At 39.9% G+C, this 13,625-nt stretch overlaps 1 protein-coding gene and 1 pseudogene across 4 annotated transcripts in view; one reads left to right on the top strand and one right to left on the bottom strand.

Annotated features, from left to right (window-relative positions):
* Positions 1 to 13,625, bottom strand: part of UBR1 (ubiquitin protein ligase E3 component n-recognin 1) — a 161,079-nt gene that overhangs the window by 20,840 nt on the left and 126,614 nt on the right. For 3 of the 4 annotated variants that reach the window (XM_032175696.2, XM_058427577.1, XM_058427578.1), the window contains 3 exons: positions 11,333 to 11,400; positions 10,176 to 10,326; positions 2,843 to 2,930 (listed from right to left, as the gene is read on the bottom strand). In XM_032175696.2, the coding sequence (XP_032031587.1) occupies positions 2,843 to 2,930; positions 10,176 to 10,326; positions 11,333 to 11,400 (307 nt within the window). Of the gene's footprint in view, positions 1 to 2,842; positions 2,945 to 10,175; positions 10,327 to 11,332; positions 11,401 to 13,625 lie in introns of all 4 variants that reach the window. The other variant, XR_009209698.1, reaches the window with a different exon arrangement.
* On the top strand, positions 3,856 to 4,706 carry LOC116482329 (60S ribosomal protein L7-like; annotated as a pseudogene).

Here is a 13,625-nt window from a genome sequence, read left to right as displayed (position 1 = left end):
AATAATACGGGAACTGGTAGGGGGAGGGAGCAAATGGCGACTCTTTATACTTTCTGCTCAATTTTTCTGTAAACCTAAAATGCCTCTAAAAAACGAAATCTATTAACTTAAAAAAAAAAAAAGACTGGTAAAGGTGACTGATGAGGGGAACTTGGCAGCAGATGTAGTTCAGCAGAGCACGCCTATTGTACTCCTACTATAACCTCTACACAAAGGTTAAATATATGTAAGATTTTAAATATATATTATGAATATATGTATAAATTATATACGTATTATGTACTATGTTACACAATATATGTCCATATTGTATGCTATGTATATATTACATGCATATTAAAATACAAATGCCAATGTATTTTCCATATTACTCATAAGAGCCTTAACCTGTAACTACATGCATGCACTGAGTGCATCAATTGTATGGATCACTGTAAAAGGAAAATCTATTTTCCATTTTCTACATTTATTTTAATTCTAAATACTCCTTTTTAAAAAAATCCAATCATCTTTTGTCTATGCTTCCAGAACAGTTTACAAAAGTACAGATGTGTTGAACTTGTTTCAGTCTCAGAAACAAGTGGGTAGCTGTTATTCCAACCTACTATCTTTTACTTCAAGGTAAAATCATCAAAATAAGTTTTCTTCACTGTAAGCCTATCCTGTAGCAAACAAAGTCATGCTAAAAGCCCCTAACAGATTTTTTTTTTTTTTAAATAGAGAGACAGGGTCTTGTTATGTTGCCCAGTGTGGTCTCAAACTCCTGGGCTCAAGCAATCCTCCTGCCTTGGCCTCTAAAAGTGTTGGGATTACAGGCATGAACCACTGCACCTAGCTTCATAACTGATTATTATTTTATTATAATTTAAGTTCTGGAATACATGTGCAGAACGTGCAGGTTTGTTACATAGGTATACATGTGCCACGGTGGAGGTTTGCTGCACCCAGCAACCCGTCATCTATGTTAGGTATTTTTCCTAATGCTATCCCTCCCCTTTTCCCCCAGCCCCCGACAGGCCCTGGTGTGTGATGTTCCCCTCCCTGTGCCCGTATGTTCTCATTTTCAACTCCTACTTGTGAGTGAGAACATGCGGAGTTTGGCTTTCTGTTCCTGTGTTTGCTGAGAATGATGGTTTCCAGCTTCATCTATATCCCTGCAAAAGACATGAACTCATTCTTTTTTATGGCTGTATGGTATTCCATGGTGTGTATGTGCCACATTTTCTTTATCCAGTCTAACACTGATAGGCATTTGGGTTGGTTGCAAGTCTTTGCTCTTGTGAATGGTGCTGCAGTAAACATATATGTGCATGTGTCTTTATAGTAGAATGATTTATAATCCTTTGGGTATATATCTAGTAATGGGATGGCTGGGTCAAATGGTATTTCTAGTTCTAGATCCTTGAGGAATCGCCACACTGTCTTCCACAATGGTTGAACTAATTTACACTCCCAGCAACAGTGTAAAAGTGTTCCTATTTCTCCACATCCTCTCCAGCATCTGTTGTTTCCTGACTTTTTAATGATTGCCATTCTAACTGGAGTGAAATGGTATCCCATTGTGGTTTTGAGTTGCATTTCTCTAATGACCAGTGATGATGAGCTTTTTCTCATGTTTGTTGGCCGCGTAAATGTCTTCTTTTGAAAAGTGTCTGTTCATATCCTTCGCCCACTTTCTGATAGAGTTGTTTGTTTTTTTTCTTGTAAATTTGTTTAAGTTACTTGTAGATTCTGGATATTAGCCCTTTGTCAGATGGATAGATTGCAAAAATTTTTTCCTGTTCTGTAGGTTGCCTGTTCACTCTGATGATACTTTCTCTTGCTGTGCAGAGGCTCTTTTGTTTAATTATATCCCATTTGTCAATTTTGGCTTTTGTTGCAATTGCTTTTGGTGTTTTAGTCATGAAGTCTTTGCCCATGCCTATGTCCTGAATGGTCCAAAAACTCCTTAAGCTGACAAGCAACTTCAGCAAAGTCTCAGGATACAAAATCAATGTGCAAAAATCACAAGCATCCCTATACACCAATAATAGACAAACAGGGAGCCAAATCATGAGCAAACTCTCATTCACAACTGCTACAAAGGGAATACCTAGGAATACAACTTACAAGGGATGTGAAGGACTTCTTCAAGGAGAACTACAAACCACTGCTCAAGGAAATAAGAGAGTACACAAATGGAAAAACATTCCATGTTCATAGACAGGAAGAATCAATGTCATGAAAATGGCCCTACTGCTCAAAGTAATTTACAGATTCAATGCTATCCCCATCAAGCTACCACTGACTTTCTTCACAGAATTAGAAAAAACTACTTTAAATTTCATATGGAACCAAAAAAGAGCCCGCATAGCCAAGACAATCCTAAGCAAAAAGAACAAAGCTGGAGGTATCATGCTACCAGACTTCAAACTATACTACAAGGCCACAATAACCAAAACAGCACGGTACTGGTACCAAAACAGATACATAGACCAATGGAACAGAACAGAGGCCTCAGAAATAACACCACACATCTACAACCATCTGATCTTTGACAAACCTGACAAAAACAAGCAACAGGGAAAAGATTCCCTATTTAACAAATGGTGTTGGGAAAACTGTCTAGCCATATGCAGAAAACTGAAACTAGACCCCTTCCTTACACCTTATACAAAAATTAACTCAAGATGGATTAAAGATTTAAATGTAAGACCTAAAACCATAAAAACCCTAGAAGAAAACCTAGGCAGTAATCGATTATTTTTAACTGGAATTTAAATGATTCAAATGTTACACTGCCAAACAACTGAACAAGAAATGGAATTATTACAATAGACTGAACTAATGGATTGTTACTCACCCACTTGTATATTGAGAAATTTCTGCAAAGAAAGAAGATGCGGAACGAGCCTCTTCACTGTCTTCTTGAACCTGAGCAAGGGGTAGGCCTGAAAAAGAAATTCTGCAAGATGAATTAGGTATTTGCTATTCAGTTTAAAAATTATACTTTAATTTCATTGTTCCAAGACAATAAACAATGTAGATTCATTCAACTGAGGTTCTTTCCTTTTTTTCTTTTTGAGACAGAGTTTCACTCTTGTTGCCCAGGCTGGAGTGCAATGGTGCGATCTTGGCTCACTGCAACCTCCACCTCCCGGTGGAGCGATTCTCCTGCCTCAGCATCCCAACTAGCTGGGATTACAGGCGTGTGCCACCATGCCCAGCTAATTTTGTATTTTTAGTGTGTTTCACCATGTTGGTCAGGCTGGTCTTGAACTCCCGACCTCAAGTGATACACCTGCCTCGGCCTTCCAAAGTGCTGGAATTACAGGCATGAGCCACCGTGCCCAGCCCCACCTGTTTTTAATTTAAGTAGTTGATGCTGAATATTAATTAAAGTTGTTAGGTAAACTTTATCTATATATTAGCTGGAGAAACAAATAGGGCAGAATCACTAAACATGGATGTTTAATATTTACTTGCTAAACATGTAAATACTTACTTCATCATAATATGACCATGGAAATAAATTGTTATCAACCTGCTTTGGGTTCCTAGGAATCTAAGCCAGCAGATAGAAATTCAACCTCTAGAAAGGGAAGTAGGTGTCTGTCCTGCCTTCATGCTCAAGCAAAGGGTCCCATAAAGAGAACTTTGTGAGGTTATTTTCCTCCATCAACCTATCTTTAAGGAGGACCATCCTAAACCTTTCCAGCAACTGCCAACTCTCCCACTTACATTAAGGCGCTAGATAAGCTACGTAAGTTCTCTGAACTTCATAATTATTGTATTAAAATTGATATAGAAATGTCTACCTTGTACTTTGCTGTGAGGTATAGTTATAGCACATTTGAGTAGTGCTCTGTTGTTTTAAAAATGCTTTTGTTCTCTTTTTCCGGCTGGAACCATGGAGGGTGTAGAAGAGAAGAAGAAGGTTCCTGCTGTGCCAGAAACCCTTAAGAAAAGGCGAAGGAATTTCGCAGAGCTGAAGATCAAGCGCCTAAGAAAGAAATTTGCCCCAAAGATGCTTCGAAAGGCAAGGAGGAAGCTTATCTATGAAAAAGCAAAGCACTATCACAAGGAATATAGGCAGATGTACAGAACTGAAATTCGAATGGCGAGGATGGCAAGAAAAGCTGGCAACTTCTATGTACCTGCAGAACCCAAACTGGCGTTTGTCATCAGAATCAGAGGTATCAATGGCGTGAGCCCAAAGGTTCGAAAGGTGTTGCAGCTTCTTCACCTTCGTCAAATCTTCAATGGAACCTTTGTGAAGCTCAACAAGGCTTCGATTAACATGCTGAGGATTGTAGAGCCATATATTGCACGGGGGTACCCCAATCTGAAGTCAGTAAATGAACTAATCTACAAGCGTGGTTATGGCAAAATCAATAAGAAGTGAATTGCTTTGACAGATAATGCTTTGATTGCTCAATCTCTTGATAAATACGGTATCACCTGCATGGAGGATCTGATTCATGAGATCTATACTGTTGGAAAATGCTTCAAAGAGGCAAATAACTTCCTGTGGCCCTTCAAATCGTCTTCTCCACGAGGTGGAATGAAGAAAAAGACCATTCATTTTGTAGAAGGTGGAGATGCTGGCAACAGGGAGGACCAGATCAACAGGCTTATTAGAAGAATGAACTAAGGTGTCTACCATGATTATTTTTCTAAGCTGGTTGGTTAATAAACAGTATCTGCTCTCAAATTGAAAAAAAAAATGCTTTTGTTTATGTATTAATTCATCTGGAAGGTCACGGATTCAAGTTGCCCTTAGTAATTATCATATCTTGAATGAATACTGCTAGTCCTTTTCATTTTCCAAATAACATCTCTTTATTCCTATACTTTTAAAAAACATATCATGAATTCATACTGATTTTTTCAATTCAAATGTAAGAGAGTTCAATAATTCTAAGGGATTCTTTATAAATTTGAGGTAAATTTTACATGCAATTAAATGCACAAATATCAAGTGCTCTATTTGATGATGAGTTTGACAAATGCATACACCCATAAAATAAGATTTTTATTTTTTAATTAATACACTTTATTTTTTAAGAGAAGTTTTAGATTCACAGCAAAATTGAGAGAAAATACAGAGGATTCCCTCTGTCTCTATGCACACACAACATCCCCCACCTATCAACATTCGGCACCAGTGTTGTACGCTTGTTATAATCAATGAGCCCACATTGCCACATCATTATCACCCAAAGTCCACAGTTTACATTAGGATTCATTCTTGGTGTTTACATTCTATGAGTTTGGACAAATGTGTAATAATGACATGTATGCACCATTGTAGTATTTTTCAGAACAGTTTCACTGCCTTAAAAATCCTCTATGCTGGCCGGGCGCGGTGGCTCACGCCTGTAATCCCAGCACTTTGGGAGGCCGAGGAGGGCGGATCACGTCAGGAGATCGAGACCATCCTGGCTAACATGGTGAAACCCCGTCTCCACTAAAAATACAAAAACTTAGCCGGGCGAGGTGGTGGGCGCCTGTAGTCCCAGCTACGCGGGAGGCTGAGGCAGGAGAATGGCGTGAACCCTGGGGGGCGGAGCCTGCAGTGAGCCGAGATCGCACCACTGCACTTCAGCCTGGGTGAAAGAGTGAGACTCCGTCTCAAAAAAAAAAAAAAAAAATCCTCTATGTTGTGCCAATTCAGCCCTCCCCCCAACACCCTTACCCCGGCAATCACTAATCCTTTTACTGACCCTATAGTTTTGCCTTCTCTAGCATGTCATATAGTTGGATTCGTATAGTATACAACCTTTTCAAATTGACTTATTTTAGCTAGTAATAGGCATTTAAGTTTTGTCTATCTTTTCATCACTCGATAACTCATTTCTTTATTTTTTTTATTTTTTTGAGATGGAGTCTCGCTCTGTCACACAGACTGGAGTGTAGTGGTGCAGTCCTGGCTCACTGCCACCCCCGCCTCCTGGGTTCCAGCGATTCTCCTGCCTCAGCCTCCTGAGTAGCTGGGATTACAGGTGTGCACCACCATGCCTGGCTAATTTTTGTATTTATTTAGTGGAGATGGGATTTCACCATGTTGGCCAGGCTAGTCTTGAACTCCTGACCTCAGGTGATCCACCCGTCTTGTCTTCCCAAAGTGCCGAGATTACAGGTGTGCCCAGCCGATAACTCTGTGCCCAGCCGATAACTCATTTCTTTTTAGCACTGAATAATATTTCCACTCTCTGGATATACTGTAATTTATTTATCCACTCACCTATTGAAGGATGTCTTGGTTGCTTCCAAGTTTTGGCAATTATGAATAAAGCTGCTATAAACATCCTTGTGCATAGTTTTGTGTGAACTTCAGTTTTTAATTCATTTGGGTAAATGCAAGAAGCATGACTGCTGGATCATATGGTAAGAGTATATTTAGTTTTGTGAGAAACTGTCAAACTGTCTTCCAAAGTGACTGTACCATTTTGTATCCCCATCAACAACAAATGAGAGTTCCTGTTACTCCACATACTTGCCAGCATTTGGTGGTGTCAGTGTTTTAGATTTTGGCAATTCTAATAGGTGTATAGTGGCATCTCATTGTTTTAACTTGCAATTCCCTAATGGCATATAGATGGTGAACATTATGATCACTTACCATCTGTATATCTTCTGTGGTGAGGTGTCTTTTCAAGTGCTTTGCCCACTTTATTTTTTAGAGATGGGATCTTGCTATGTTGCCCAGGGTAGTCTCAAACTCCTGGGCTCAAGCAGTCTTCCTGCCTTGGCCTCCTAAAGTGTTGGGATTACAGGCATGAGCTATTGCACCTGGCTCATTGCCCATTTTTTTGAGACGAAGTCTTGTTCCATTGCCAGGCTGGAGTGCAGTGGCATGCTCGGTGCCATCTATGCCTCCTGGGTTCAACTGATTCTTATCTCTCAGCTTCTTAAGTAGCTGGGACTACAGATGTGCACATCATGCCAGGCTAATTTTTGTACGTTTAGTACAGACAGGTTTTCTTCATGTTGGTCAGGGTGGTCTCAAACTCCTGGCTGAAGTGATCTGCCCACCTTGGCCTCCCAAAGTGCTGGGATTACAGGCATAAACCATAGCACCCAGCCTCATTGCCCATTTTAAAATTGGGTTGTTTGTTTTCTTATTGTTGAGTGTTAAGGGTTCTTTGTGTACTTTGGATAACAGTCCTTTATCAGAAGTGTTTTTTGCAATACTTTTTCCCAGACTGTGGCTTGTCTCTCATTCTCTTGACACTGTCTTTCAAGTGCATAAGTTTTTAATTTTATTATAATGAAGTCCAGCCTATCAATTATTTCTCTCACAGATTATGCCTTTGGTTTTGTATCTAAAAAGTCATCTCCATACCTAAGGTCATCTAGGTTTTCTACTATGTTATCTTGTAGGAGTTTTTTTTTTTTTTTTTTTTGAGATGGAGTCTCGTGCTGTCTCCCAGTCTGGAGTGCAGTGGTGCAATCTCGGCTCATTGCAAGTTCTGCCTCCCAGGTTCACGCCATTCTCCTGCCTCAGCCTCCCAAGTAGCTGGGACTACAGGCACCCGCCACCACGCCCGGCTTAGTTTTTGTATTTTTAGTACGGACGGCGTTTCACTGTGTTAGCCAGGATGGTCTTGATCTCCTGACCTTGTGATCCACCCGCCTCGGCCTCCCAAAGTGCTGGGATTACGGGCGTGAGCCACCGTGCCCGGCCACTTGTAAGAGTTTTATAGTTTTGCATTTTACATTTAGGTCTATGATCTGTTTTGAATTAATTTTTGTGAAGGGTGTAAAGTCTGTGTCTATATTCATTTTATTGGACACGGATGTCTACTTGTTCCAACACCATTTGTTGAAAAGGCTACCTTTGATCCTTTGCTCAAATGTCAAAGATCAGTTGACTACATATATGTGGGTCTATATCTGGGCTGTTTTATATTTCATTGATCTATTTGTCTAATCTTTTGCCAACCACACTGTCTTTATTACTGTAACTTTATAGTAAGTCCTAAGGTTGGGTAGTGTCAACCCTCCAACTTTCTTCTCCTCCAACACTGAGCTGGTTATTCTAGGACTTTTGTCTTTCCATATATACTTCGTTTATTTATTTATGTACTTGTTTGTTTACTTATTACTTTCTGATTGATTGACAGGGTCTCGCTCTGTTGCCTGGCCTGGACTGCAGTGGTGCAATCCCAACTCACTGCAGCCTTGACTTCCTGGGCTACAGCAATCCTTCCACATCAGCCTCCCAAATGGCTGGGACTACAGGCATGTGCCACCACGCCCAGGAAATTTTCCTATTTTTTTTTTAGAGACAGAGTATCACTATGTTGCCCAGGTTCAAACTCCTCCGAAAGGACTGGGATTACAGGCATGAGCCACTGGGCTTGGCTCGCATAAACTTTAGAATCAGTTTGTTGATATCCACAATAATAACCTGCATGGATTTTCATTGGGAGGCTGGAGTGCAATGGCATGATCTCGGCTCACTGCAACCTCTGCCTCCTGGGTTCAAGCAATTCTCCTGCCTCAGCCTCCCGAGTAGCTGGGATTACAGACGCCTGCCACCACGCCGGCTAATTATTGTATTTTTAGTAGAGACAGGTTTCACAATGTTGGTCAGGCTGGTCTCGAACTCCTGACCTCAGCTGATCTGCCTGCCTCAGCCTCCCAAAGTGCTGGGATTACAGGTGTGAGCCACCACTCGGCCTCTATTGTCTCTTTTATAAAACACATAAGCAAAAATGTATATAAACACATATATGCATAAAATACCTTACAGAAAAATGCTATCCTATAGCCACTATTCTGTACCTTACTTTTTTAACTTATCGTGTCATGGAGATCAATTCATACCAGATCTTGCTCATTCCTTTTAAAAACTGCATAGAATTCCATTATATGGTACATCATAGGTTATTCAACGAATCCCCCATCAATGGACAGCTAAATTGTTTCTCCTTTTTTTTGATATTCCAAGTAATATCACAATAAATAATGTCGTCCTTGTATCATTTCATATTTTTGCTGGTAAAGCTTCGGGATAAATTCCTAGAAATGGAGTTGGTGTACCACAGGGTAAATGCACATGTAATTTTGCCATATTTTATTCTGACATCGCTTTAATTATGTTTGTCCTCTAAATTATATGAATCTTCAGTAGCCCTTATTGGTTACTGATACCCAGGACCAGATTTTGCTTTGGGTTTTTTTCTTCTTCTTTTTTTAAGAGATGAGGTCTTGTTCTGTTGCCCAGGCTGGAGTGCCGTGGTGCAATCACAGCTCTCTGCAGCCTCAAACTCCTGGGTTCAAGCGATGCTCCTACCTCAGCATCTTAAGTAGCTGGGACTACAGGCGCGCACCAGCATGCCCAGCTAATTAAAAAAAATTTTTTTTGTAGAGATGGGGTCTCACCATCTTGCGCAGGCTGGTCTCGAACTCCTGAGCTTAAGGGATCCTCCTGCCTTGGCCTCCCAAAGTACTGGGATTACAAGCATGAACCACTGCACCTAACCCCCAGACTTTGCTTCCTATTAAAAACCAGACTCTAAAAGAACAACTGTATCATCATTCCATAATGTTGTATTACTAATGTATCTTCAAATGAACATTAATTCAAAAGATATTTAATGAGTGTTTACTGGGTTTAACAAGTGTTACCAGATACTTGCAGCTTTAGAGGGAAGATGTTGAAATTTCATTGTTTCCTATCATCAAGAAACTTACACTGAGGACAAAGGAGCAGAGAGAGAGGAGAAACAGGGAAAGGAGCAGAACAACAGTAAGATATAACCACAAATAAGCATAAAACAAGATACTAATGATAAATGCTACAAGGGAAGAAAGTACTATCATTCTAGCTGAAGGAATTAAGAATGATTTTAGGGACCTCCTTATCAAAAGGCTGAAAAAACTCATGTAGGGACAGACCTCGAGGATGGGGAATTTGAAAAAGAGGGAAAAGCAGGTCCAAGTGGTCTCCCTGCATATCTGCAGAGCAGTTAATAATTAGGTAGTTTCACCTAATTATCTTTTTCACAGCTTATTCTACCTTTCCTTGCTTAAACAGTATCCATTAAAAAACAGATGAATAATCATTCAGCAAAAAACATAACACAGAACCTAGAAATACGTTATATAATCACAAGCATAATTAATTTTGCCAGTAAAGCATGGCAAAATGTTATTCACAGTCAACACCCAGATGAAAACCTTACCTGTGTCTACTGTAAGTAGTATCTGAAGCATGTGTGCCATGGTGATCAAATGGAAGAGATAAAGGTGGTTATAGGAAGAGCTAACTGAAGAAGGCTGCAGATCAACAGTGTCATCCCAATACAAGGATGGGAATGCTAACACAGCACCCACCTATGAGAGAAAATGGACATCAACATGGCTAATGATAAAAGACTAACATAAATTAATGTCATAACTAAATGTGAAGGGCACCAGATGCTACGCAGTGTTTGCGTGTGTGTTTTTTAATAAACACCGTATTTTTCTTATTTATTCAATAGAATATCTTAGAATATAATATACCATAAATGGAGGACGATGGTCACCACCAAATAGGTTATCCCTTTGCTGTGTCTATTTATTGTAGGTCTAGGTAGTGGTTCTGAACTCTGGCTCAAAGATTCAACATTACAGGAGTTCTTAAAATAATACTGACACACAGGTCCTACCCTAGTCCAATCAAATGAGAATCTCCTGGGGTAGGGCCTAGTTAATAGCATTCTTTTCAAAGTTCCCCAGGAGATTCCAAAAGACAGTCAGGGTTGATGATCACTGGGTAGAGGCCTAGATAATGAGGGATGAGGATACTGGCTAACCCTGCATCCATAAACTCCATGCTCCCAATCTCAATACTGCTTTCTCCACAGAACTTGGTTTGAAGGAATGAGATCATCACAGGAATGGAAAATCTCTGCAGAAAACTAAGGGCTGTTGCCATCCATCCATAGGTGTTTTGAGGAAGCCTAGATACGCCCATGGTCTGGTCCTTATCGCCAAATAATTAAGGATTTTAAGAGAGCTCACACAGTCATTGACTGTATATCATATATACAACTTAAGAAAAAGGCCAGAAGGGGAGCATAATATGAATTAGAAAAGGTTTGTCTGTATAGACACCCACTAATGTAATCAACCAGGACAAGACCTATTACAAATTGAAGTGCTTTTTTTTTTTTTTTAATGATTTTGATGGTCTCCATCAAATCTGTACCTATTTGTAAACAATGGACAGGAGAGACCAAACTTTATAGATTAAACACAAATAATTTTAATCTTGAACAAAGGGCATGAATTTGAATGAGGAAAATACAAGAAATTATCAACATGAGTGACTTAAACAAAATTACTGAACACTTACCAAAACATGAAACAGATCTATAGACAGAAGGCATGGTGTATCTTCTGATTTTAGGTTAGGAAGAACAACTAAAACAAACAAAAAGTTAATGTAATTCAGTCAGTAAGACAGCAGTGTAGTTAAATAAAATGCAAGCTAAAAACACCTAAACCAAACATATAACAGGGTTATAAAATACAGAAACTAATACATCACACCTTTGAGATATGGAAACCATGAGAGACAAACTGAACTGAGAAAAGGCTGCTAGAAAGCCTTGGATACAGTTTAAGGGTTAAAAGGTAAAATCTAGGTGAAAATGGCATGTAAACTAGGACAACTGAAATACAGAGATTGTTAAACATTTGTTGAATGAATGAGAAGAGTTACTTTTATACAATGTTCCTTCTATCACTTGTTTTCTGACTTCCATTTCTAAATGTTCTGTGATATATAAAATGTGAACACAATTGGGGTTGTGGAGTGGGAAGAACATGCAAGACAGAGTAGGTGAAATGAGGATGGAGATCATCCTGAACAAAATTAGATAATGGTTTATATAGATTGGTCATCTGGAGGAAATGCAAATGGCTCAAAAGCTACCATCTTTCTAATCTGGTCCGTGCCTAAGGAAAAGCTGTATTCCAAAAGTGAGAGCAAGAGCGGCAAAGTGAAATTAAGAAGTCAGGACAAGAGGAATGGTTTTGTTTATATAAAAATGAGGGAATTATTGTAGGTCTAGATATTGGTTCCGAACTCTGGCTCAGAAGATTCAACATCACATAAATAAAGCTGTTATTTTTTAAAATGAGGGAGAAGACTCTTTTCAGACTAGGTAAATTTCTTTTCTTTTCTTTCTTTTTTTTTAGACAGAGTCTTGCTCTCTCACCAAGGCAGGAGTGCAGTGGCATGATGTCGGCTCACTGCAACCTCCACTTCCCAGGTTCAAGTGATTCTTGTGTCTCAGCCTCCTGAGTAGCTGGGATTGCAGGCATGCACCACCACGGCCGGCATTTTTTTTTTTTTTTTTTTTCGAGATGGAGTCTCGCTTTATTGCCAGGCTGGAGTGCAGTGGTACAATCTTGGCTCACTGGTATCTCCTCCTCCCGGGTTCAAGCGATTCTCCTGCCTCAGCTTCCCAAGTAGCTGGGACCACAGGCGCATACCACCACGCCCAGCTAATTTTTGTATTTTTAGTAGAGATGGGGTTTCACCATGTTGGCCAGGATGGTCTCGATCTCTTGACCTCGTGATCCACCTGCCTTGGCCTCCCAAAATGCTGGGATTACAGGCATGAGCCACCACGCCCGACCAATTTTTTCTATTTTTTTTTTTTTTTTTTTGGTTAAGAGATGGGGTTTCACAATGTTGACCAGGCTGGAACTTCTGACCTCAGGTGATCCACCTGCCTTGGCCTCCCAAATTGCTAGGATTACAAGCGTGAGTCACCATGCCTGGCCATGTAACTAGATCAATTTCTTAACCTCAAATCCCGAGATTCTAAACAAAAAGCATAAAGGTTAAGATCAGGGGCTTTGAAGTCGGATTAAAATGGCTTCCAGTATTGGCTGTGACTACTGGTCATAGGCAAGTGATAGGCGACTTAACTTCTCTAAGTTTACATGCAGTATATACAAGTTTGTTGGGAGGTTCATTAACATATTAATTTATTATTTATGTATTTTATTTTGAGATGGAGTCTCACTCTGTCCCCCAGGCTGGAGCACAGTAGCGCAATCTTGGCTCACCACAACCTCCGCCTCCTGGGTTCAAGCAATCCTCCTGCCTCAGCCTCCCAAGTAGCTGAAATTACAGGCACCTGCCACAATGCCCAGCTAATTTTTTTATTTTTAGTAGAGATGGGGTTTCGCCACGTTGGCCAGGCTGGTCTTGAACTCCTGGCCTCAAGAGGTCCGCCTGCCTCGGCTTCTCAAAGTGCTGGGATTACAGGTGTGAGCCACCGCTCCAGGCCAACATATGAATTGAAAGCACTTATTCAAGCTTGGCATACATAACCACTCAATAAATATTATTAATATTGGCTAGATAAAACAAACTAAAGTGATCATAGGGCTCTGACATTAACTAGCTATGTGACTTCAACAAGTCATTTGCTGTTTCTAGGTCCCATTTCCTCAAATTATCTTTCAGTAATATTTCTGATATTTCAGTTAGCATGTCTATGATACTACCTATCTTATTTTTTTCTCAATGTTACAGCTTACTCAAAATATTTAAATAATTCCTGATCCCTCGTCCTAATTTCCATCATCTTTTCAGCCAAAAGAATAATCTTTGTGTCATCAAATTTTTC

The sequence above is a fragment of the Hylobates moloch genome, unplaced genomic scaffold (genome assembly GCF_009828535.3).
Source record: "Hylobates moloch isolate HMO894 unplaced genomic scaffold, HMol_V3 SCAFFOLD_14, whole genome shotgun sequence".
In the NCBI taxonomy this organism is placed as follows: Eukaryota; Metazoa; Chordata; class Mammalia; order Primates; family Hylobatidae; genus Hylobates; species Hylobates moloch.
This window is presented reverse-complemented; position numbering and strand designations above follow the sequence as displayed.